The sequence below is a fragment of the Lepidochelys olivacea genome, assembly GCF_965140295.1.
Source record: "Lepidochelys olivacea isolate rLepOli2 genome assembly, chromosome: 25".
Lineage (NCBI taxonomy): Eukaryota > Metazoa > Chordata > Testudines > Cheloniidae > Lepidochelys > Lepidochelys olivacea.
This window is the reverse complement of record NC_140435.1, coordinates 5,029,320-5,053,386: the sequence shown is the minus strand read 5'-3', so window position 1 is coordinate 5,053,386 and position 24,067 is coordinate 5,029,320. Positions and strand designations below refer to the sequence as shown.

The 24,067-nt window shown below is 50.5% G+C and overlaps 3 protein-coding genes across 6 annotated transcripts in view; 2 read left to right on the top strand and 1 right to left on the bottom strand.

Annotated features, from left to right (window-relative positions):
* KANK3 (KN motif and ankyrin repeat domains 3) overlaps window positions 1–18,737 on the top strand; it is a 60,107-nt gene extending 41,370 nt beyond the window's left edge. For 2 of the 4 annotated variants that reach the window (XM_084614225.1, XM_084614226.1), the window contains 6 exons: window positions 1,438–1,525; window positions 2,582–2,801; window positions 4,075–4,217; window positions 5,036–5,236; window positions 6,095–6,193; window positions 8,069–13,996. In XM_084614225.1, coding sequence (XP_084470351.1) covers window positions 1,438–1,525; window positions 2,582–2,801; window positions 4,075–4,217; window positions 5,036–5,236; window positions 6,095–6,193; window positions 8,069–8,125 — 808 coding nt within the window. In that variant the 3' untranslated portion in view covers window positions 8,126–13,996. Of the gene's footprint in view, window positions 1–1,437; window positions 1,526–2,581; window positions 2,802–4,074; window positions 4,218–5,035; window positions 5,237–6,094; window positions 6,194–8,068; window positions 13,997–18,635 lie in introns of those variants that run through there. The other 2 variants (XR_014709579.1, XM_084614227.1) reach the window with 2 other exon arrangements.
* RPS28 (ribosomal protein S28) lies at window positions 17,315–19,759 on the bottom strand. Its single transcript, XM_084614230.1, has 4 exons — window positions 19,609–19,759; window positions 19,267–19,314; window positions 18,698–18,836; window positions 17,315–17,445 (listed from the first exon to the last, which is right to left on the bottom strand). Exons 1-3 carry the CDS (start codon window positions 19,645–19,647, stop codon window positions 18,714–18,716), a joined length of 210 nt encoding a protein of 69 aa, XP_084470356.1. The 5' UTR covers window positions 19,648–19,759; the 3' UTR covers window positions 17,315–17,445; window positions 18,698–18,713.
* Window positions 19,760–19,849: 90 nt separating this feature from the next.
* On the top strand, window positions 19,850–23,820 carry NDUFA7 (NADH:ubiquinone oxidoreductase subunit A7; the record flags this gene model as incomplete). Its single annotated transcript, XM_084614229.1, has 4 exons — window positions 19,850–19,900; window positions 20,101–20,150; window positions 23,056–23,205; window positions 23,542–23,820. 4 exons carry the CDS (start codon window positions 19,850–19,852, stop codon window positions 23,636–23,638), a joined length of 348 nt encoding a protein of 115 aa, XP_084470355.1. The 3' UTR covers window positions 23,639–23,820.
* Window positions 23,821–24,067: the final 247 nt, after the last annotated feature.

Sequence of the window (24,067 nt, the reverse complement as noted above, 5' to 3'; positions counted from 1 at the left end):
GAGGGAACATGATAAGGGTATAGGAAATAATGAATGGTACAGAAAAGATGGATCGGGCACTACTGAAACAAGAACAAAGACACCTCCAAGGCAGAAAATTTAAAACGGAAATAGGGAGACTTCCTTTTTACACAACTCTCACTGCCTCTGGATATAATTGAGGGCAATTGCGCAGCAGGATTAAAAAATAGATACAACGTTTCTATGAGAACATCCACATTGGCTAGGATTAAAAAACCCACAAAGCTTGGAATGGGTAAAAAACCCCTTGGGCATCAGCCAACCACTAAATGATGAGTTAGGAAGACATTTCTGCTGTGGCCATGTTATACCATAATTGCCCACTTTAGGGTTTTTGCAGCTGAGACTGGCCAGTGTTGGAGACGGGACGCTAACCTAGATGGAGCTTTGGTCTAACCCAGCTGGGCACTCCCTCCATTCCGGTGTCGTTGCTTGCTAGGGCCTGTAGTCATTTCTCTGGGAGCTCCTGGGAAGCAGAGACTGAAACACACGCTCCCTCAGTGCTGCAGTCCGGGAGCCTTTGGGCCCGCGCAGAACACAAATGGGATTCTGAATGATGGAAATAATGGCATAATAATAAGGGCAACCCCCCAGGAAGGCAGGAATCCAGATCGGCCCTTTGACCCGTCTAGCCTGACCCTCCCTGCTGCACTGGATCAGATATTTGTGCCTTTACTCTGGGATCCAGTCTCTGGCTGTTACCAATGTCTGATGTGTCAGAATCCCATGCCCAACACCTGAGTGTTGAGAGCGTCCCTGCTGCAGAAGAGGAAGGATAATCTTGTGGCTCTGGCACTTGCCTAAGACCCAGACATTTTGGTTCAATGCCTCACTCTGTTCCATGCTCCCTGTGTGACCCTGGGGGAGCCGTGGGCCCTCCTGTCTGGGCCTCGGTTTCCTGTCTGCAAAGCGGGAAGTAGCAGATGAATCTGTGAATGTTTGTGAGGTGCTGAAATCCGCTGGCAAGGGGAGTCACCGATGCATCTGGCCGGTAGTTGCCAGGGCGTGCGGAGGGAGAGGTCATGGCTGTCTCCACTCATGCCTGGAAGCAGCACATGGATCGTTTTCTTTTCTCCGAACAACCTGTTGAGTCTGTTGCTAATGAATTCCCCCCCGCCCCACACCTCCCATTTTGTGCTTTAATGAGCAACTAACTCAACTGCTGCAACCGCCGGCCCCCCCCCCCCCCCCAGCCTGTTCTGCCAGAGATTGAAAAGCAGTTCCTGGCTGCTCCTCGCACCCTGAGGCATGGCTAGAAGCTGGCCTGATGTTTATGCACATGTCCGTCAGGAACTCTAGGATCATGTTGTTAGCCAGCATCTGCGCCCACTCGAGGCCTGCCCCTGCTGTTCTGCAGGCCACCTCCTTCTCTGTGGTAACACTGCAGACAACTCGTCCCATTGCTGCTTTTCACAGGTTTGAACTGAGCCCAAGGATGAGAGAGGCCTGCATAATTGTGAAGCACCACCTCAGCCATCCCAGTGCTGTGAAGAGCAAAGAGGTGGTGAGTAGCAGGGGGTGCCGAGAGGTGGAGCAGCTGGGCTTGCCCTAGGTGGTCACTTCTGCGGTGCCCATAATCGGCAACACTGAGCATGAGGAAAAGATCTGTGAGCCAGGACAATGGAAGACTAGTCGTTCCCCTGCATGCCATACGCTGGACGCCCTGCTCGCCCCGGAGCGCCCCTTTGGGTGTTGGGGGGCGTATTTTGCTTTAGTGCAGAAGGAATTGTTCTGGGCAGGTCTCTGGCCTGTGTCATGCAGGAGGTCAGATGAGATGATCACCGTGCGTCCCTTTGGCCTAGGAATCTATGAATCCCACCCCAACCCCTCCCTGTCCTTCTCTGTGCTGCATGCAGCCTTGGAGTCATGGTCTGAGTCACTAACCCCTCCTTCTGGCTGGGCTCAGCCTGACATTCCAGGCATCACAGACCCTGAGAGACTGGAGGCTGAACAGTCTGTGCTCTCTGCATCCCCATAACCCCACGGGATTTATCCAGGGCTCTCTTACCCAGCACACACAATCCCCTCAGCATGCTGGGAAAGCCCTGCGGGCAGGTACAGAGCCAGCTGCTGCCTGCTACCCATGTCTCCAGAAATCTGTGCCTTCCCTCCTGGGGCTTCCTGTCCATGGCCACTCCCAGCCCAGGGAATGCCTAGCGCCATGTGTAGAAGGTTCAGCACTGGCCTGTCCTCCAGGGCCTTGGTGCAGCTCGGATCCATGCCATGTCATCGAGGGGGAGAGGTGTAACTGGGAATTGGTCCTGCTTCGAGCAGGGGGTTGGACTAGATGACCTTCTGGGGTCCCTTCCAACCCTGATATTCTATGATTCTATGATTCTATGAATTGCACTGCTTTGCATTTGAGGCAATGGGAGGACTTGGCTGGGGATGGCGCAGCCTAGGGCCACAGCTGCTCGTGGGAACGCTGGCTCCCCAGGCTTTGTGTTAGGGTGAAACTTAGCAGAGGAAGTGTTGAGAGCAGAAAGGGCTTTGGCTGATGAGCACGTTCACTTGGAGATAAGCATTTCCCAGCTTGAGGCCTGCCCTTCTCCTTCCCCAGCTGTCCAGCAGCAGCATCCTCCTCCAGGAGTGGTTCCGAGTATCCAGCCAGAAGTCCTCCGTCCCAGAGATGGTCGCCAACCACCTCCTGGCCTTCACGGAGGTCTCTCCGGGGATGCTGGCCCACGTGGTCAATCTCTCGGATGGGAACGGTAACACAGCTCTCCACTACAGCGTCTCTCACTCCAACTTCCAGATCGTGCAGCTGCTCCTGGACACTGGTTAGTAGCCTTCTGCTTACCCCTGGGGCCCTGTGTAATCCTGTTGAGCTGGGAAGTGGGGATGGCTCAGCTGAGGGTTCTGCATTAGGAGACGGGAGCTGAGACCTTGGATCCCTTTCCAACAGCTGCCCTGCTCCCTGGGCTCCCCTTGGCTGCTGCTCCCGAGCCCTCCCAGGAAACACACCCATCTGGGAGACCTGACCCACCACCTCCTCCTGGCAGCCGTACCTTCCTCTCCTAACGCCCCCTAGTGGCCAGGCTCTAGCCCGAGAAACTAGCCTGTGCTCGAGGTGTAGAACGCGTCACTGGCCCGTGCCCTGTGGTTACAGAGACATGTCAGGTGAATTAGGCCTGAAAATGAACCTATTACACAAGCATTTCCCTGCCCTCAGCATCCATCCCAGGGTCCCCCGTTCCTCTGCCAGCAGATTCCTGCGGTGGTCGAATCTGATGCAGGAGAGCTGCCCATGGGCACTGCAGGGCGGGTGCAGTTACAAACACATGGACGGGGTGTTGGTGTCTGTGCTGTGACAAGGGGCCTGATCTCGCTGCCCTCATTTGTGCCCCACCTGCAGTCCAAGGTGCCACCTGAGTACAGAGTGCGAGACGCAGCCCTGGCAGTGGCCATTGCAGGGGCATGTGAAAGTGGGTCCCTGTGCAGAACACTGTTCAGTGCAGCCATTAGGCATTTGTCATGAGCTCAGGTAGCTGAAGTAGCTTCTGCGGCCCCTGACGTGGCCCACCCCTGGCAGGGTGGGGAACAGAACAGGACATTCCATGCAGCAGCAGATCCTCCCGTCCCAGTCTTGCTCCACGCCCTGCATAGAGCCGCGCAGGGCTCCATGCTGCACAGAGCACGTCAAACCTCCTTTGCAGCCCTAGGAACCCAGCAAGGGGTTCCCCGCAGGACCGCAGCTGTGGAGGAGGGGGCTGGGTTTGCCTTACGTGCCCAGCAAACATGGACCGTAGGGCAGCGTCAAGGGAACGAGGCCTTTCCAAACGGCAGAGCAGCCCACGGCGAGTGGGTCTGACCCCTCGCCTGGGAAGGGTGGGGCCATGCGGTCTGGTGACTGCGCCGTGGCCCAGCAGTGCCAGCGTGAGGTGCTCTGCAGCCAACGCACATGCAGAAAGCAGACGTCCCAGCGCGCAATAGCTCAGCAGCCGCAGGCCTTGACTTGAGACGAGCTCTTGGAATCAGAACCGAGGGCAGTTCTGCTGCTGAGCGTTCTGGCCTGCTGGGGTCTACAGCACTCCCCCACTTCTCTTTCTGCAGGGGTCTGCAACGTTGACCATCAGAATAAAGCCGGCTACACGGCCCTCATGCTGGCCGCTCTGGCCTCGGTGGAACACGAAGACGATATGAACGTGGTCAGGAGACTCTTCAGCATGGGAAACGTCAATGCCAAGGCGAGCCAGGTCAGCGCGAGCAGGGCCGCTCCCTGCAGCCCAGTCACCTCTACTCGAAACCCCCAGATTCAGCCCTGCTGAGCTCCCAGGCCGTGCCACTGTCCTCCACTGTTGGAAAGAACAGCTTGTGAGCAGATGGGCCGGCTCACCTGAGTGGCATGGCTCCTTTCTGTCCCCTGATGGGTTGCCCTAAGTTTTGGAAGCTACTCCTGCTTTGGACCAAAACAAGCTTTGTTTTACCCCGTGATCTCTGGGTGGGACAGGCTGGCTGCAGGCGGCTCCCCACGGGGCCAGGAACACGAGCCAAGCCAGCTTACTGCAGAGTCTCCGAGAGCTTTCCAAATAGCGCTTGTCACTGTCAGCAGCTGCGGACCAGATCCTGCGTGTGCTCTGTGCTGAGCACCCCATGCTCTGTCGCTGGCAGGACCAAGCATGTTCCTTGTTGAGATTTGCCTTCTGTGTGATGCTGCCCCTTTTCCGTGCATGGGGCCCCGAGGGAACCAGGACTTGTGGGGAAGGAGGGTAACCGGCAGACTTGGGGGATGGGCAAAGACATACAGGTCCACGGGGGAGAAGACCCCAGGGAAGTGGAAAGAATCCCTCCTCCCCCTGTGGGGCACATGAGCCATGGCTGAGTAGTCCCCGTCCTCTCCCTGCAGTCGTTACCCCCTCTGGCCTAGTCTGAGTCTTTGGGTTCTGGGGACATGTCTATCTAGGAGAGGTCCAGCTGCTACTAATATCCCCTCTCCCAGCTGGAGGGGACCAGGCCAGGTCTCTTCTGAGTCTCCGCTTGCATTCGGTTCCCCTCACTCTCCCCTTGCTTGCAGGCTGGCCAGACGGCGCTGATGCTGGCAGTCAGCCACGGCAGGCAGGAGATGGTCGAAGCCGTGCTGGCCTGTGGAGCCGACGTCAACCTGCAGGACGAGGAAGGCTCCACAGCCCTGATGTGCGCCTGCGAGCACGGGCGAGTGGAGACCGTGAGGCTGCTCCTGGCCCAGCCAGCTTGTGAAGTCTCCATTGTGGATAACGTAAGTCACTGCCTGCCCCACTCACCCCCAGGGACCACAATGCTGGGTTCTCTCCACTGCTGCATCACGCTGCATACTCTGATGTGCAGCCACCTGTATGACAGAGCTGGGTCAATTGCTCCGGGCTGGGGATTTTCCCCTTTGTTGGCCTGCAAATTATCCACAAACAGGGTTTGATTGTTCCCCGTGTATTTGCTGTCAGTGATTGTTTGACTAACCCTTTTATGTGAACAAACTTCAGCCTGTCGGGAGCTCGCAAACCGCCCACTTGGCCTAGTCACCCAACATGGCATCTGATTGATCATCTCCAGCCTCAGGTAGTGTTTCTGCTGCCTGATGGACTAACCGGGAATAAAGCACAGTGCTTGCCCTTGTTTGCACGTGAAACCAAGGATTGTAAAGATCAGCTGTGCCCCGAACATTCAGATACTGCAAGGCCAGAGGGGCCCATAGTCTGATTTATACAACACAGGCCAGAGAACTGCCCCATGGAAGCACATGGAAACACAAACCCCTTCAAACAAACAGCCCACAACAAGGGGGCCAACCCGACTGAAGCCGGCAGCTGCACTCCATGGCCAGGCCAAAATCAAGAGGGGAGGTGGGTCTGGCAGGCCCTGCTTTTTAAAAGCCATGCCGGTTCCCATTTAGAACCTGTCTCCTATGTCATCACACCATCCTTTATACCGGCCCCCGGACCTTTACCTGGGAGAGAAGTTCAGTAACTTGCCCAGCCTGTCAGGTCCTGGCGTTTGCTGCCTGTTCCAGGGCATTGAAAGCTCCGAATGCTCAGTATTGTGTTACTGAAACTGTACCGCTGTGAGCTCTCTGAGGAACCCTTTTCCTTTTCTTCCCTAGGATGGGAATAACGCCGTGGCCATCGCTCTGGAGGCCGGTCACAGCAACATTGCAGTATTGATTTACGCTCACCTCAACAACTCCAAAGCACAGTCACCCGTGAGTACCCAAAGGCTCCCCCAATGGAAACCATGACAACTTTGGCCCCATCTAGACGGTCCAACGTGCTGTGTAGGAAACAGGTCACCATGCTCACCGGGACCTGCTGAAAGCACAGTCCAGACATTTCCCAAGCTGGCTTTTAAATGCAAATGACTGCTGAACTCTCACTGGGTGATAGGCCAGGGGGGTTAGCAGAGGTCCCAGCATTGGCCCTCTCCAAGCTGGGAGGCTTATGAAAACCTGAGACAACAGCATGGTGAACTGACTACAAATAAATCCAGCCTGGATCTCTCAGGAATTGAACTCTGTGCTACCATCTTATAAAAGGGAGGGATCTTGCAGGGTGGGGTTCAGGGAGGAATAACAAGAAGTCACCCAATGGATCTGCCCAAAGGCAAGGTTAAGATGGATAGGGACTAACCTTTCCCATCAAGGTTAGTGGTGAGGTCTCCCAAGGGAAGTGGTGAAAGCCCCAGCCTTGGAATTGTTTAACCCTTGAGCAAGACCGAGCTCCAGGGTAGGCTCTGTGCGGACCAGCCTGCCCAGGCTGAGGGAGAATTATTTGTATTGAATATATTAGGAATTGTTAAGCAGGCAAAACAAAAGCTGGGATTTCCCATATGTGCAAGAACTATTCATGAGAACATAAGAATGGCAACACTGGGCCAGACCAAAGGTCCATCTACCCAGTATCCTGTCTTCTGACAGTGGCCAATGCGAGATTCTTCAGAGGGAATTGACAGCACAGGGCAATCGTCAAGTGATCCACTCTCCAATGTATGTGAAACTGGCTTCTGACACCCAGGAAAGGGGGAATTCGGAAAAGGCATCTTTCAGAATGGCCTCAGAACTATGTGCCATCCACCTCAATGAGTTTGTGCTAAGGTCCCACTTGGTGTTTCATTGGCTTAGTGTGGTGTCACTCAACCACCTGGTGGAGAGACGCGGGGGTGGAGTTCTAAGGAACATCCCAGAAATTCCTCTCTAGCGCTCAGCTCTTCTGAAATGCAGTTGTTATTTTTTCATCTTGCCTCTAGACTCAGTAATTATTGCTCTCAATCAGAACAGCAGCTCTACCTAGTGCCCCAGTGACATACGCATACAAATGCATGTAAATCACAAGACATAGGAGGAAAGCAGAATCTAGGAAGTAAATGACATTATTATTAAACTGTACGCGATTTTCTGCTGTTTGTGTTGATTGTATTATAAAGTTGGACTAACTGCCAGAGTTTTCAGCATCTGTCCTAGCTGGAGCACTGACACGCGAGGAAGGCTAAGAGCTAGGCTGGTATTTCTCAGGGTGGTTCTTAGCTGGGATGCATATTTTGGGTGAAAGTTTGAAGCAGACAGGTTCAGCCATTAGGGAGTTCTCTGAGTTTGGAAGCGGAGAGGTAATTTCATGCACTCAGATATATTTTCAGATGCTTTTTTTTGCACTTAGTTGACTCTGAAGCAGCATTAAAGTTTTAATTGTGTCCTGTCCCTGGGCCGGGTGTAAGAGCCACTCCGCTGAATTGATTAAATTAGAAGAGATTTTTTTTAAAGCCCCGTCCAGGCTACTTCTGCAGTGACTGGCGTTCTTCCCGGGGCTCTCCCAGAGATGCCCAGCTGGGTTACACCCAAAAGAAGGGGTGACTCGTAATATAGATGAAAAATTCTCATAAGGCATCAACAAGGAATTGGCTACTGAGCAGAGCTTATTTGCATGCTCCCCAGACTGACCTACTGGGGCCTGTCCTCCCACTGCCCTAACTGAACAGCGCATCGGGGCTGGATCGAGAGGATCCCTTTGGTCCCATACACAGGAATGGAGGCTGTTGTTTCTGCATCCTAGAAAAGTTTAGTGACTGATGTTCTCTCTCTCTGCAGCAGGGGACCCCACCGATAGCCTTGAAGAGCTCTAGCAATCTAACGAAGAAGCATTAGAGAAGCCTTCACATCCCAGGCAGCTGGATTCTCCGGGCAGTTACTCTTCATAGTCCTGAAATCGGAAATTCCCCCATAATCTCATCACATCCAAGAACTCGAGCCAGGTCCATATGTTGGATCATCGCCCAAGGTTCCGTGTGTTTATATTCCTGTCCAGTGTGACAGGCATCTATTCTCAGCCTAATTAACCCAATCTCCACTGAAGGGAAGCAACTTGCACTAATCTGTGTCATGGGGGCTGCTTGTAGAGTGCAACTGCTTACAGTGAAACAGAGGGTCACTTCCAGCATTTCCTCTCTCCTCCCCACCTTGATGCTTGTCTAGGCTGAACTGGGCACGTTGCCCTACACGGGGCAGCCATGAGCACTATGAGCACTGTTTATAACATCATACCGAGAGCTGGTAGAAAAGTTGGGTTTCACCATGGAGATTTTCAGCAAAAATAGGAAAAAATCATCTGCATCTAAATTTTCCACAGAAAATTTCAATTTTTCAGTGGAAATTTGAATCCCAAAATACCTGAGGCTGAAAACAAAACAGAAGGCCAAAAATGAAAAGTTTGATGGGGAAATGCAGCTGTAGTTGCTCAGGTCCCCCTCTCCTCTGCGGGCTGTGTTGTTCTGCTGCTTTACGGCAGGGACACTCTGTCGTGCCAAGAACTCTTATTTAGCATTTGAAACATAACTGGGGGTGGTGGCTGGGCTGCTGGTCACTGCCCTGCTGCCAGTTCCTGCAGTGTGTCTGACTGCCACTTCCTGGGTTTGGGCCCTTGTCATGCATATGCATGACTTCATTAGCATACTCCACGTCTTTCCTTTTTTTTTTTCTTTTTTTAACAACTAAACAAACAAACCAATACCCTCATTGTTCATACCATGGGGAGATGTGATTCTGCTGCTGCTCAGTAGCTTTCAATGAGTCTTTCTGGTTTTTTTGACCATTGGATCGTAATGGGTTCTCACCTCCGCTGGGAGTCTTGGAACAGCATCAGTTTCCCTTGGTCAAGGCGGCGTGTCTCCCAGATAACCGACCCAGGTATCCAATGATCTTGTGTCTGATAGGTCCACATCCCTTGCAGTCCCAGCAGGCAGCATCCCTTTGCTCGGTGTTGGTCTTATTATCAGGATGTTTCTAGTTTGGTGTGTAGGACGTTTATCACCGGTACCGGCAAGAGATGCTTATGGCTCTGTCTCAGCAAAAATCCTTCTTTTGATCTCATGTGATCTTGGAGCAACCGGACAAATCACCTCAGCCTTATCCCCCCATGAACCATTATTCCAAATTTTAACTGATTCCCCAGGGCGTAGTTTCCCTCTGGGGCACCGTGGTTTTGTCATAGTAGTACATTTTTATGCCTTCATCTTTCTCTTTCCTTCCATACCTGTTGGTGCCTCTGTTCTTTAGCTGCACCCTGTTTGATCTTAAGCTGAGAAAGTTGATTTCGTACCTAACACCCTGGCACAAGCTCTACAGGCAACTTACCACATTCTAAACACTCTTAATTTTCATGCCCCATTCTACAAGCCCAGGTTCTGAAAGGCAGAAGTTTGAAGCGGTATCTGCCAAAAGGAGAGTTACAAGTACTGTACACAGCCGTGAGCTCTAAGAGATCTAGAAGGGTGAAAATGTTGGCACCTGCTATCTCTCCCAAGATTTCATGTAGGTCCGTCTGTGATAATGCTCCCTTCTTATGTTAGTGTTTAATTCCTTGGGTTTGAGACACAAGTGAAAAATCCAGATTTCTTTTGTACTATCACCAGTGATGCACCCAGTCTGTGGGTTCCTCAGCCCTTTCGGTTACTTCCATGGCTTGGAGACATTGCAGTTCTTCCTGGAGTCTGCCTCTCAGGGCCACAGGTACCTTCCTAGCTGTGTGTTTTAAACAGTTTACATCCTTCTTCAAAGTTATTTTATGCATGACTGCCAATTTTCCCAAGCCTTTGAACACATCTGTATCTACTGAAGTTTTGATGCCTTGTGACAAGTTGTGTCCTGTATTAATCAGCTTGCATATTAGTCCCAACTGTTGACCTGATTCCAGGCCCAATATAGGTGTTCTATGTCCTATAAGAAAGATGTATTTAGTCCTTTCTTATAGGTGAGAATGAGCCAGCATCAGCCCACCACAGGACTACGGAGTCCATTATAAGCTGTCTGGACATTTGCCTGTTTTGTCAGTGGGGTCTTGTATTTTAAAGTTCACACCATTGTGCTGGTTGTACATTGGGGTCCATGCTTGTATCTACATTATATGTGATTTGTGAGCCATTAGTATTACGAGTGATGAACCAATTCTCGTCTACTGGCAGCTTTATGGTATCAGCGTACACTGGCTCCTCACTGGAGCTATCACCATATTCCTGCATTGCATCCACCATTTTCTGTTGGCTGCATTGGTTAGCAAAATGGTTGTTCTTGAGACACACGCTGCACTTCTGTCCAAATGCTGGGCATTGTTTGTACACAAGTTTGGTTCCACATGTCCCACGTTTGTTCGGAATGGCCCTTCCACAGACATTTTTTTTTGCCCTTTCTCATATTGATTGGTGTCAGTTTATCACTTTTGTGTATGTGCGTCTCCTTGTCCTGCTATGCAGTGACCTCCTGTACCATGTCCCTGGTACCCTCTTTGCTTAAAGCCCATATTTACAGTTCTGCCTATTCTGCTGCTTTGCAGGTGTTTATGGCTTTTTCCAAAGTTAAGTCACCGTCTCTCAGTAAAGATTCCTGTAGCATTAGATTATTGCAGCCTAGCTCTAATCAAGGAATTTGTTAGGGGCCCAAAGATGCAAGACTGACTCTTTTATGCTTGAAGTCTGTGACGTAATCCTCAGTGCCTTTGTTTTCCTTTTGCACTCGTGTGGAGAAGATTTAAGTGTCTTTCTTTCTAGGAATGTGATGAGTCTGAAACTGTGTCCTTATCAAAATCTTCACTGTCCTCAGGGGACAGCTAGAAGCTGTTAAAAAGATCTAGAGCTTCCCTTCCAGTTACAGTTAGCAATGAGGCTACTTTTGGGGCTTCCACTCAAGGAGCCTGCACCTATTGCCATCATGTATAGAACAAACAGTGTTTAAACCTCATCCAGGATTCCTCTATGTTCCCCATTAACCTGAGTTCCAGTGGTGGCTTTATGCTATCCTTTTTTTGGTCTGTGTTACAGAGGAGGTGGGTTTACGGAGCAGGGAGAGGGGGGAGCTCCTCTGATGAAGGGCTGCTTGAAACAATCCCTCTTTCCTTAACATGCTGCCTTTAAATGTTCTCCAGACCGTGCTCTCCCCTCTGGCCACTTCTGGTACCACGTGTTGTTCTGCTACTTTATGAAACGGATGCTGTTTTATAGAAAGGATTTTATTTAGCATTTGAAACTTAACTGTGGGTGGTGGCTGTGTTGCTGATCACTGCCCTGTGTTCTGGCTGCACCTGGCGCTCAGGTGCTGCAAGATATCAGGCTACCTCTTCCTGGAGTTGTGCCTCAGCACATAGGCTATGCTCCCTTGTTGGACTACATATCCCATGATGCACCAGTCTCCCCTCTTGGAGAAGTCCACCAGGGTGCATCATGGGAGATGTAGTCCATCTGGTGAGGCAGGCCCATAGAGGATAATGTGGACATGAAGCACCTGAACTACACCTCCCATGAGGCACCATGGCAGTATTTCCAAATCCAAATACTTTGGTTTTCAGGCATTCAGTTTTTCAACAAAAAAATTCTGACATTTCTGTAGGAGAACCTGCACTTTTCATGGAAAAAAATGTATTTTAGTTCCAAAACAGTTTCAATGGAAAATTAATTACTGATTTAATCAGCTTGGCAGGAACTCGCTATTGTGTTTGCTGTAGTGCACTGGTTTGGGAGGTGGATGGAGTACCAGAGTGGGGTAGCCCCATACCCATGAATCCACTCACTCTCCAGCTGGAGCTTTTTTGGAGTTCCCACAGCTGGTACCGCCTCCTCCCACTTGGGGCCGGTCCCCTTTTCCCAATGGGGCGGGTGGGGGAGGAGGCAGGGAAATTCCCTTTAAAACTTTTCCCCCCTCTCTTTTAAAGAAACTGGCAGCTTTTAGCTGTGAAGGCAGCTGAAGCTCCTCTTGCCGCTTACTCACCATTCCATCCAGCCCTGCCAGAGACAGCTTGGGGGGAGGAGCAAAAGGGCAGAGGCAGCTGGGAAGGTTACATAAGTGAGCAAGAAGTGGAAGTAGCAGCTGACAGGGCGGCCAAGCTTGTGCTGGGAGGGGAAGAGCTAAAATTATAGGTCCATGGGGATGAATGTGGCCGGGGGCAACAAACACATGGAATGGAACCGCAAATATCTAAACCAGAGCAGGGCTTTCCGGGGACACGTCACTACTGGGCTTTCAGGTTCTGCTGCTCAGCTACAGTGCAAGTGACCCTGCCAGTTTCCAGTAGCCGGAGGCCAGGGGAGCAAAGGGCAAGCATTCCCAGAGCCCTGCCACCTCACTTTACCCCCCCCGCCCTTTCCTTCACTGGGGCAGGAGCTGGACCCAGCCATTGAAAAACATTTAAAAGCTCTATGACCTCCAGAAGCAGCCTGAAAAGCAGGTGGAGAGTCCCCCTCCCTTCCCTTGATCTCCGCACGGGCAGACACACTGTGCGGGCCTCACACCAGCACTGCACCTTTCGCCCACAATCCAATAAATCATAGTCCATGACCTCCCAGTGCCCCTTGCACATGGGATGGGATGGTATCCCTGATTCCAAGAGGGCCTGCTCACTTAGGCTTATATGGGAGCTAGGCACCTAAATTTATTTGAGGACCTGGTCCTTATCCCCTTTTCAGTCCAATTTTTCACTCAGCCCTTCTCGAAGGACTCAGAACCTGTCCATCAGTGTTAAACGCACTGCATGGCTGAACATACTCCGCTTACAGGGGGCGTTACTGGCAACTGCACTGAGAGTTTCACTAACTCCCTGAGGGGGCCTCCCGCCAGCCATAAAAATCAGAATATTGGGTCATGAAAATTTTAAGTGGGTTTGAAAAAGTGATCGCCTCCTCTTGTGGCCAGCAATGCAGTCCAACAGCTCTGTGAGAAACAGGAACCTCCTTTACAATCTTCCCATCACATGGCAGGTGTGTTAGCTCAGAACCACAAAGGCTGAGCCAGGACACACCTACATGTCCTTGAGTTAGTAGACAACGATGCTGGAGCACCTGGGGCATTTGAGAGCTTACAGCTGGGTTTGTTACCACTGGCTGCTTCTATGTTATCAGTATAGAGCAGTGGTCCCAAAACTTTTCCTCTCCCCCACCCTCACCTCCCACTTACCAGTCATGGGATGTGTCCACATTCCCCCCGCCCCAGCTGGGAGCCAAATCATGGCTAGGGGTGAGGACCAGGGGCTGAGAGTAGGGGCTGAGCCACGGCCAGGAGCAGGGCCAGAGCGGAACTGGGAGCAGAGCGGGGCTGGCCTGGGCAGCCCCTGGACATTCCTCCACGCCCCCAAAGGGAAGCGCACCCCACAGTTTGGGGACCACTGGTGTAGAGCCAGCAGTTCCAGCCTTACTCTCCCAGACCAGTTATTTGTCCCAACCAGACTTTGTCTGAGCCACGTTTATAGAATCTGAGAACTGCTCTTCTGATAAGCAATGGGCAAAAGCCCAGAGCCTCAGAGGTATTTGGGCCTCTAACCCCTATTGATTTCAGTGGAAGTTAGGTGCCTAAATACCTTTAAGGATTTGGGCCGAGGCTCCCATGCTTGTTGCACCAGACCTGTCTGCTATACAGTGAAGTGGATGTAGGATGTTCACAGCAGCTCTCTAGCACTGAAACCCAGCTGATTACACTTGCTTTGTATGTTCCACCCATGAAAATGCTTTCGCCTGGTGTCTCTGTTTGCTCATATTTTAATATGGTTTATTTTTAAAAATATAAATAAAATGTAAAATTAAATATATTTTAAAATCAAGTCAAGGTGCCATCAGCATCCCCTTAACCATTTAAGGCTGCCTCCAACTGAGGTGTCCAGAACCTGAGCTTTACAGAACAAGGTTACCAGCTCATGGTTTCACATGATTTCTTCCAAGTTTCTTATGCATTGGCTGAAGCAATTATGCCTGCTTCCCCCAGGCAGCTTTCCAGAAGGTGTGGGCTGGACATAAGAATCACTGGGTGAAATATTCAGCTGTGTTAGGCAGGTCAGCCTAGCAAAAATGGTCACGTTGGACTTTAAAATCTATGAATTAATTTCTCAGTTGCAATTCCTGGCCCCTTTGCTCTGTCCTAATGTGCTGGTTAGACTAAGGCCCATGTGGTCATATGGGAGGCCAGCCCACGTGCTAGCATCATCTCTTTGGTATTTGTGCACTCAGCACTCGCTGCTCCTATGAGCAGAGCCCTACCAAATTCACAGCCATGAAAAATGTGTCAAGAGACCGTGAAATCTGGCTAAGCACCTGAGTCCAGGGGGCAAGAATGGAAGCCCACAGTGCTACCTGGAGTCAGGCAGCTTCTTGTGGGCCTGGTAGGTGCTTGCCTCACTCCACACAAAACAGCTGGAGGAGCCACCATCCACCTTCCAACTCACCTGGCACTTCAATTCTCCCTTCTGCTAGCAGGGGACAAAGGCTACAAGAGGAGGTCTCCCACATCTCAGGTGAGGGCACTAACCAGAGAGCTATGGGATACTGATACCCCTCAGCCTGGCCTCATGACATTGCTCCACTGTGGATTAAATATTTAGCTAGTCGTTGAGCCAAAAGCAAGACTAAGAAACTGCATGTGAGGCAGAGAATGTAGCCTAGTGATTAGTGCACCCAGGTGGGCAGCCTTGGGTGCAGGCCTCCTGTTCCAGTGAGGCTTATTTTCCCATCGCGGAGCAGCCCCACCAAGGCAGACTGAGGGGAGCTGGACATGCAGCTATCCCATAGCACAGCAGCTACAGCACAGCCGCTGGGAGATCCCTTCTTCAAAGCCTTTCTCCCCCTCCAGCAGGAGGAAGTGAACCTGGTGCTCCCACATCCCAGGCAAGTGCTTGGGTCAGTTATAATGTGGCAGCAGCACCTCCTCCTGCCAGAGTTTGAAGTGGACCCAATCCAAGAGGCAGTCTCTGAGCACACCCACCAGACAGGACCCTGCCCCCAACTCCAGTGGACGAATGTGTCTTCCCCAGCTTTGGGAATTGCTTAAGCAAGGGATAGGCCTTCAGATAGCGAACAGGAGACAGCAGCACACAGCTACAGGCAGGAGCTTAGGCACTGAGGGGACTTTTACCCTGAAAACTTGGGTGCCAAGTAAGGTTACATGCCTACAGTGCGGGGTGGGAGCTTTGTGGATTGGAGTGGACCCAGAAACAGGAGACAGACCCCTTAAGTGCCCAAAAGCAGGATAAGTGTCATAAGGCCACAAAAGATACAGCCCCAGCTCTGATAAGTGACACACAACAGGAGGGGACAAAACGGGGGGGGGGGGGGAGACACAGCAACAAAATCAGGCAGAGGATCATAGGCTGTGGGCACAACCAGGTGAGATTTGTTTTTATATTACAAATACACTGACAAAGACCCTTGGCTAACTCTTTCTTTATGGATGTTGTAGGAACTTGAGATAAGAGGGAGTGGCCTGATATGCCATCTTAGGGGAAGTATTCTCTGCATATGCTATGCTGAGGGGAAGCCTGCATAGATGGCTGTGAAAATAAACAAATGGGACATCATTAATGAAGCAGGCTGGAGGCACCTCAGTAAGAGATTGGGTAGGTGGGAAGCAGGGACTTGTGTGCCAGAAGCAGCTTGAATTTGATGTAGTGGAGGGGTGAAGGTTATAGGATCAACAGGAGAGTGTTTGACTGGATGGGGCAACGTCTGTCAAGTAAACCAGAAGGGAGGCTACAGTAGCCACAGTGAGAGGTAAGAGGGCCTGCATGCATATTTTGGCTGTAAGAGGCAGGTCCAGAAAAGCATACAGACTCTTGATGAGTCAGTCAAGATGCAGGTATTTGTTCCCAGAATGGAGGGGAAAAAATGGCTCAGTGGTTAGGTTTTCTAGTCCTGATAACTCTGGGGTAACCCAGCATACAGGAGGCAGAATGAGCTAGTGAAATGGAAGTCAGGACACCTGGCTTCTTGGCCCAGCTCAGCCGTTGATCTGCTGGGTGACCTTAGCTAAGTCCCCTTATTTTGGCCCTATGAGAAAGTTGCACTAGTTTAACTAACTCACATCCTAAGTTCAACTGGTGCAAGTTACCCATAAACAGAAGCTCTTAGTTTAAGACTGGCACAGGGCAGCTTTAAGGCAGGGACTATCATTCACTAGGTACACGTGCAGCACCTAGCACAATGGACCTCTGATCTATGTTGAGGCCTCTAGCTACTACTACATAAAACACAGCTATAATCCTCCCACCAAAAAGGGCATTAGAGCTAAAGCTACAATTTTGTCATGGATATTTTTGAGTAAGTTATGGACAGGTCACGGGCAATTTAAAATAAAAAAAATCACAGAAGTCCCTGACTTTTACTAAAAACATCCCATACAAAATGGGGAGGGAGGGTCCAGCACCTTCCCCGACCCCCACCCAGCAGCTGGGAGCTGCAGGGATTCCATTGCCCAGTGGCTGGGAGGTCCCCACTGCCACCCTGCAGGGCTGTGAGCTGCAGAGGACCCCTGCCAGCGCCAAGCAGCTCTAGGGTCCCCTCTGCCACTGGTGGCAGCAGCTAGGCAGCTCAGGGGTCACCACCAACAGCCAGCCAATTACCAGGGTCCTGCCACCCGCAGCTATCCAGCAGAGGCTGGGCTTCTGTGGGGTCCCCTGCTGCCGGCAGCAGCTGGTTAGCCAATGTCACGGAGGTCACGGATTCCATGACTTTCACAGCATAATTTTAGCTTCAATTACAGCAGAAAAGCTTTTGTTACCTCATGCCCGACAGCCCATGGTCTCAAAGCTTTTTTTTGTTCATTAATATTGTCAGTCTTGGTACTGCTGAGGTCCAAGAATATATAGAAAAGCACTGGCTTCCAGCATGAAGTGTCAGCCATCACTAGATGGGATCTTTTGTATGGCAATTCAGCTACAGCACTTGTAATGAGTTTTAAATGAAAGAGAGGGACACAGTAGCTCAGAAGAGGTAGCCTCGGGAAGTAGTTTCAATATTTTCTTCCTATAGAACTTTGTTCTGTTTACATAACCAGCAAACATTTGTTTCTTAAATAACAGAGCAATGAAAAATGTTACTGGAAAAAAATCCTTTATTTTAAGTCTCTGAAACACAACATTCCTCTTCACTAAGTCAAGCGGAGTAGGTATGAACTGTCGCTTCATTACAGGAAATCAGAAATGGTAGTCACATCAGGCTTGCCATCTATAAAGAAATGCAGATCAGAGTCTCACATTATCTTCCAAGGCTTGGGAGGGGAGGCAGGGGAAGAGGGACTAGAGATAACTGAAAAAATGAGAGTTTCATTTTGCTCCTATGGTTAGTTCAGGAGCCAAACAGCCCTAATGTGGTTAATGGGGCATTTGCACGTCACTGCAGTAAGTGGAATTCAGAATTTCACCTGCCTGCTCTCACCCACCATATTTCATCGAAACTTGCCAATTACAGCTTCCTGTGGACAGGAGACCATTACATAAATGGAAATATCCTGGGCCATTTTCAAAATAGTTAATTGCCCAGACACATGCCTGAGCCCCAGAAGTAGAACATTCTACAGAAACAGGCTGCGCTCTCCAGTTTACACATAGGAAAAACCACAGCCAGCAGAACCTGAGCACTCAAACAATTACATACGGCTCCTCTTTGGCCTGAAGTCCAGCCTGGATCAAAGGCTGCACCTGGACAAATCACCTTCAAAAAAGTTTTTTATTTGTATTATCATAACACCTACGTGCCCTAGACATGGACCAGGATCCCATTGTTCCATCTGTTTTTCCAAACCAATATCTTGCTCTATAGCAGCATGAAAAGGCTGCAGAGCAACTCTGGGCAAAAGCTGCAGTAAAGCAATTAGCCCTGTTCTCCCAAGCCTGCAGAGAGGGGCAAGTATCACACTCTCGTGTTGTCCAAACGACAAAAAGTTACTGTATTAGAACAGTTATGAAGAACATCGTTCTATGAAGAACTGGGTTAGATGACAAGTAACGACTACGATTTTCCAGTTACTGTAGACAAAGACAAATTGCGGACAGTTCTTAGGACTGCTACCTCAATTCTTCACAGCTGTGTTCAAACTGTAAACACTGCTGGAGTGCAGACCCAACACATGGAGTGTCACAGTTATATGCAGTAAAGTGATGGGCACCACTCCCAAGAGAGAAAATCTTAGGTTTAACCATATTATGTCTTCAAGACAAATCACAAGACTCAAATATTCAGTTTTAAGGTTGTTATGGCCTCGAAGCAAACACCTGTGAACACTCTACAGAGCAAGGGTCTCAGAACCCAGACACATGCTCTAGGCCTAGACAGACTAATGATTTTCTGGTTTCTTAACCAGAAACTCACTTTAAAAAAAAAAAAAAATCCTGACTGGGTGTTTAATTTATTCACAGTGAAGGTTAACATCTCAGCTCCAAGAAGGGCCTGATTAGAGCCCAAAAACGAAATGAGTTACCCAGCTGCAGCACAGATCAGCGTAATCGCCTTGCTTCACGCTCGGACTCCAGCAGCGTCAGGACATCCCCCTCGCGGACAGGCCCCTTCACGTTCCGGATGATGGATCGACTGGTGTCGTCCATGAATTCGACACGAACCTGACAGCCACAGCAGAGAACGAACAGAAACGCTCGAAACCCCCATTTTCCTGGGCCACCTGCCGCCGACAGGCCTGCTCAGCTCCCGGGCCCGAGTCCGCTGCGCCCCTGCCCCACGGAGCTGAGCGCTCGGCCCGAGGCCCAGCCCAGCCGGCGAGGAGCACACAACGCCGGGGGGCGTCTACAAATGGCAGATGGGCAAAGTCCGTTCCCCCCTCGCAACACGGGGACAAGGGAACCGGCAATTAAGTTACACGGGGGACAAACCAAAGCCGTAAGAGGAAAATAACCTGCGGAACTCTCCGCCACTGGCGAGCCCCAGCGGCCTGGGCACCGGCCCGGCTCCCCGGGGCTCAGTCCAAGGCCTGGGAGGGGAGCCCACGACGCTCCTGAACCGCTCTCGCTAGGGCGGGGCGAGGGGGTCACTCACCTGGGTGCACTGGCCCTGTGAGCCCGTCCGGCCCAGCACCTTGGTGACCTGCGGGGAGACTCGGGTCAGCCAGGCGCAGAGAGAGGCCCCGCCCGGCCCGGCCCCGCCCGCCGCTAACCCCCGGCCCGGCCCGGCCCGGCCCCGCCCGCCGCTAACCCCCGGCCCGGCCCGGCCCCGCCCCGCCCCGCCCGCCGCTAACCCCCGGCCCGGCCCGGCCCGGCCCGGCCCGGCCCGGCCCGGCCCGGCCCGGCCCCGCCCGCCGCTAACCCCCGGCCCGGCCCGGCCCGGCCCCGCCCCGCCCGCCGCTAACCCCCAGCCCGGCCCGGCCCCGCTCTCTCGCACCCGGGCCAGTTTGATGGGCTGCACGCGGCTCGTATCCATGGCGGCTGCTGTAGATGCGGATAGGAGAGGAGGAGCCCCCGCCCCCTCGTGCGCTTATATAGCCCCAGCTATCGCGAGACCCAGCGTGCACCGCGCTGTCTCCCCTTCCCGGCATGCGCCGCGCACCGCTGGCGTCCTCTCCTTTCCCGACAAGCGCCGCTTCCCAGCTCGCACCGCGGCGGCGCCCTTCCCAGCGGCCAAAATGGCGTCCGCCACCCGCCTCATCCAGCGACTCCGCAACTGGGCGGCGGGGGTAAGGGGCTCGCGCGGGCCTGTCGGAATCCCTGGGGCGCGGTCGGCGGGGCCTAGCACCGCCCGCGTGCTGGGACCAGGGTGGCGCGGCCCGCTCCCCCGGCTCTCCCTACTGCCCTGGGCGTCCTGCCCGCACTTGGACCCCGTCTCCCCTGCCCCCGGGCTCGCACCTCCCTGAGACCCTCTCGTCTTCTTTTACAGCGGGACCTGCAAGCCAAGCTACAGCTTCGGTACACGGAGATCTCCAAGAGGTAAGGCCGGGGAGGTGGGGACAGAGCTGGTCTGCTCCTAGGCAAGCCCTTCTCCTTGTGTTGGTATGCGTGGAAACCCCGCAAGCGCAGCTGAAACTCTCCAACCGCAAAGGGGAAAGGGCGACGCGTACCTGGACCCGAACTGGTTTGAGAGTAGCAGCCGTGTTAGTCTGTAGCTGCAAAAGGAAAAGGAGGACTTGTGGCCCCTTAGAGACTAACATTTGTTTGAGCATAAGCTTGAATACAGCCATGCGGCTTGGCGTAAGAAGAGAGAAAACAACTGTTCTCACTAATCTTTCATGCATAGGAACCTTAAATGTAACAGCAGGAGATAAAATAAACTTTAGACAAAATTATCATAATATTTATTAGTAACTTGTTGCTACCAATTTAAATACAAATCTCAGGAGCTGTTAAAGGAGGCCTTCAAAGGTAGAAAAATGGGTTAGTGCTGTTTGCTGAGTTCAGTACATGAAGACCTAAAGTTTCTCCCTGCCCTCTTTCTGCTTATTTTATATTTGAAATGCAAGTCTTGTTTCTCTCTTTTTGGGAGGGAGGGGGAAAAACTCTGAGGCTCTAATAGGGTAATAATATCCAATGCCACACAAGCAAAATTTGATCATGAGGGGAAGTAATTTTTATTCAGTTTACATCTGTAGTTTTAAAAAAAAATATTACAGTTAATTAAAATGCCGGAAAAACATATTGAATTTTTAAGACTGTGCTCCAGCCAATCATTTTTCATTTAGGGAGTGCAAAACCAGACTGGACAGTCCTGATATTTCTAAGGTAAATAACAAAGCTGGGGTGGGGGGGACCACAAAGTTTTCAGGTCTCTTTACTTTTCCTAAAGAAGCAATACCTATTTTTTCTTTTTTGTTGATCACACATAAGATTTCAATAGCAAGATTAGCTTTCTCTGTTGCATATAATTGCATGATAGTTACTCTTGAGCCTTGCAAAGAACTCAAAATCCTGTTTCACATAGCTGAATTAATATTGCTGTGGAAATATTAACTTTTTTTCCCCAACTTTTGTATTTAAAGTTACAGCCTCACCATTGCATTGCTTAAAAAGAAAAAGAGGATGCAAACTCACCCACATAATGGCTGATTGGCATCTGATAAGGAAAGAAGTTCAGACCACCACATCTGGGGTCATGGGGAGGATCAGCTCCTCACCTGTGATATCCCAGCTTAGGTCCATTTAGTGTTAATAGGGATGTAGACCCCTGCCTGGTAGGAAATGGAGAGTAAGACTTCTGGTTCATCTCTCCCGAAAGCCAACTGCGTGCAAATGGAAACTTTCATTCGCTCCTCACTTAACTCACCCTGGTTAGTTGCTGATCAGTTAGAGAACATACTTGTTTAAAGTTGTGCAATGCTCCTTTATAAGGTTGTTTGGCAGCCGCCTGCTTTGTCCACTGCTTGCAGAAAGAGCAGCCCGTTGGAGCTAGCTGATGGGGGCTTGGAACCAGGGTGGACCAGCAGCTCCCCTAAGTTCCCTGCATGGCAGCTGCCCAGCAGACTATCAGTCCCCCGCCCCCGAGAGCCTCCTGCTTGCTGTGCAGATGGGGGGAAGAGGGATGCTAATGTCAGGGTGTCCCCCACTCCTTTACCCCATCTCCATAGGGGGGTGCAACAGGGCTCAGGACAGAGGGAGCTTGCTGGCAGCAGTTGCTGTCTCAATTTGCTGACCTACTTAAAAAGGCAATGTACTTAAGAGTGGCATCAGCGTACTTAACGGGGCAATGCGCGTCTCTCACGCACACACTGTGTGTGTGTGTGTCACGCTCACACACACCTGTGTGTGTGTCTCTCTCTGTGCCATGCTGTGTCTCCTCCCTCCATTCCTGCTGCCTTGTAGAGTGTGAGGCTACACTGTGTAGGGCTCAGCCGAGTGCTAGTTCATCATTTAGCAGTAAGGCATTCCCTGGGAAATATCCCACCCTCTGACTCCACCATCTCAACCAAGCTTCATAATCATCATTGCTGTGTTCAGTATTAAATTGCTTAAAACTTATACTGTGAATATGTATGCATGTATATATAGTTTTTGGCGAAAAATTTTTCCCTGGAACCTAAACCCCCCCCCACATTAATTCTTATGGGGAAATTGGTTTCACTTAACATCATTTCACTTAAAATAAACATTTTTCAGGAACATAACTATAATGTTAAGCAAGGAGTTACTGTACAAGATATCAGATTCTGCCTCTTCTCACTCTCAGTTCTCTAAAGGTTTGGTTCCTGGTTTCTGTCTTCTCAGCAGCAGCTATACTCATGTTCTAGTAACTGGAATTAACTTGTTGCTTTCCACCTGTATGTTGGAACCCAGTAATGATGTTTGATTAAGAGATGTATTCTTGTTTGAAGCAGGTCTCTCTGTTTTTAGAATAGTCCTTTAAAGACTACAGAATTCTTCTGAGAGAGTGACAGTTTTCTGGATGTTCTTTTTGTTGCTTGCTCTTTCCTCAGATTTGTTAACATAGTCCAGATATAGGCTACTTCTCTCCTGGTTTGGTACTGGGTAATGATGTTTCCTTAACTTTTAATATACTGCAGGGGAATTAGAACATACATGTTTGGAACTCTACCCTGTTTTCTATTTCTGTCCCTGAGAGAGATTGGGTTGTTATTCTTTGCCCTGTGAGCCTTTGTTTTCATTAACAGATGCTCTGAATTCATGGCCCCAGTTCTGTATTCGTACCCATGACTGTGTCTAAGGCTTTCTGTGCTCATTCTGAAATCTTGGAAGGTGGCTCAAGATACAATGCTAGCGTGTCCTGTGCATAACACTACAGTGTCTATTTCTCCTAATACTCCACTCAAGAGTAAGACTGAGAATATGGTTCTCACTTAGCATGGTGCGTGCTGATGCTTTCTTTGGGTTCTTTGCTGTTTAGAACTCAACCACCTCCTAAACTTCCACTGGGTCCCAGTCACAAGTTTGCAAATAACTACTACTGTACTCGTGATGGACGCAGGGAGTCCTACCCTCCAGTTATTGTTATGTCTCCGCAGAAATCCCTCGCATCATGCACTCAAGATGCCAGGTAGGTCCTATTGATCCTATGATCAGCAGCCATGCAACATCCGGCTGTGATATTGTGATCTTGCAAGCTAAGCGGAGTCAAGTCTGGTCAGTATTTGGCTGGTGCACCACCATATAATGCATTGCTGATGCAATAAATGATGTTGACTGCTAGTGAGTGAATGCTGAATTAGTGTGCCGTCTCTATGCACCTTCTTTTGAGTAAGAGGGGATGTTAGGGTTGGGAATGGTTTCCCTAAAATGTTCTATGTTACTAACAAACCCTGTATTGCTGTTAAATATGAACTGATTATATAAACTAACAGTTTCTTAAGGCCAGTCTCTGTCTCTCCCCTAGCTCAGAATCTGCAGTAGCAACAACTGAGAAAAAGCCAGTGACACCAGGTGTTTCACTTGAGAAGTGGGAACTATCCAAAGATCAACCTTACCTGTGAGCTGGCCAAATATGAAGAGAAGGCTGAATGAGATTGGACTTGATAGGATTAACTGAAAAGAAGCAGCCTGGCTGGTGATCCAGTGATGGGGTTAACTTCAGTAACACTGTGTAGAATTTATTGTTCTGGAAAAGAGACCATTTTGCTGGGGCATGACTGATTAAACATATTTATCTAATGTATACCTAACGTTCTTTTCAGAATTTTCTTTATTCAAACGAAAGTTCGGAGTAAACTTGTATTTTATGGAAATGAGGGATCGACAATCTCACAAGCTAAACAGATCCAATCCTGGTCACTCCTGAAATGAACCCTCAAAACACAGGCCACGTACAAATTAGAGCTGGTGATACTTCCCTCTGAATCATTATTAAAACAGTGGCTCATTATGGTGCCAGAGGGTGCAGTTCTGCAAAAGGTGCCATGGTC

Bases quoted from the DNA above. Each gene is read 5' to 3' on its own strand.
- RPS28 (XM_084614230.1), bottom strand. From the start codon at position 19,647: ATGGATACGAGCCGCGTGCAGCCCATCAAACTGGCCCGG. The intron at 19,315-19,608 runs GTGCGAGAGAGC...GTCTCCCCGCAG, and splicing joins AGCCCATCAAACTGGCCCGG to GTCACCAAGGTGCTGGGCCG. The intron at 18,837-19,266 runs GTGAGTGACCCC...TGTGGCTGTCAG, and splicing joins CACAGGGCCAGTGCACCCAG to GTTCGTGTCGAATTCATGGA.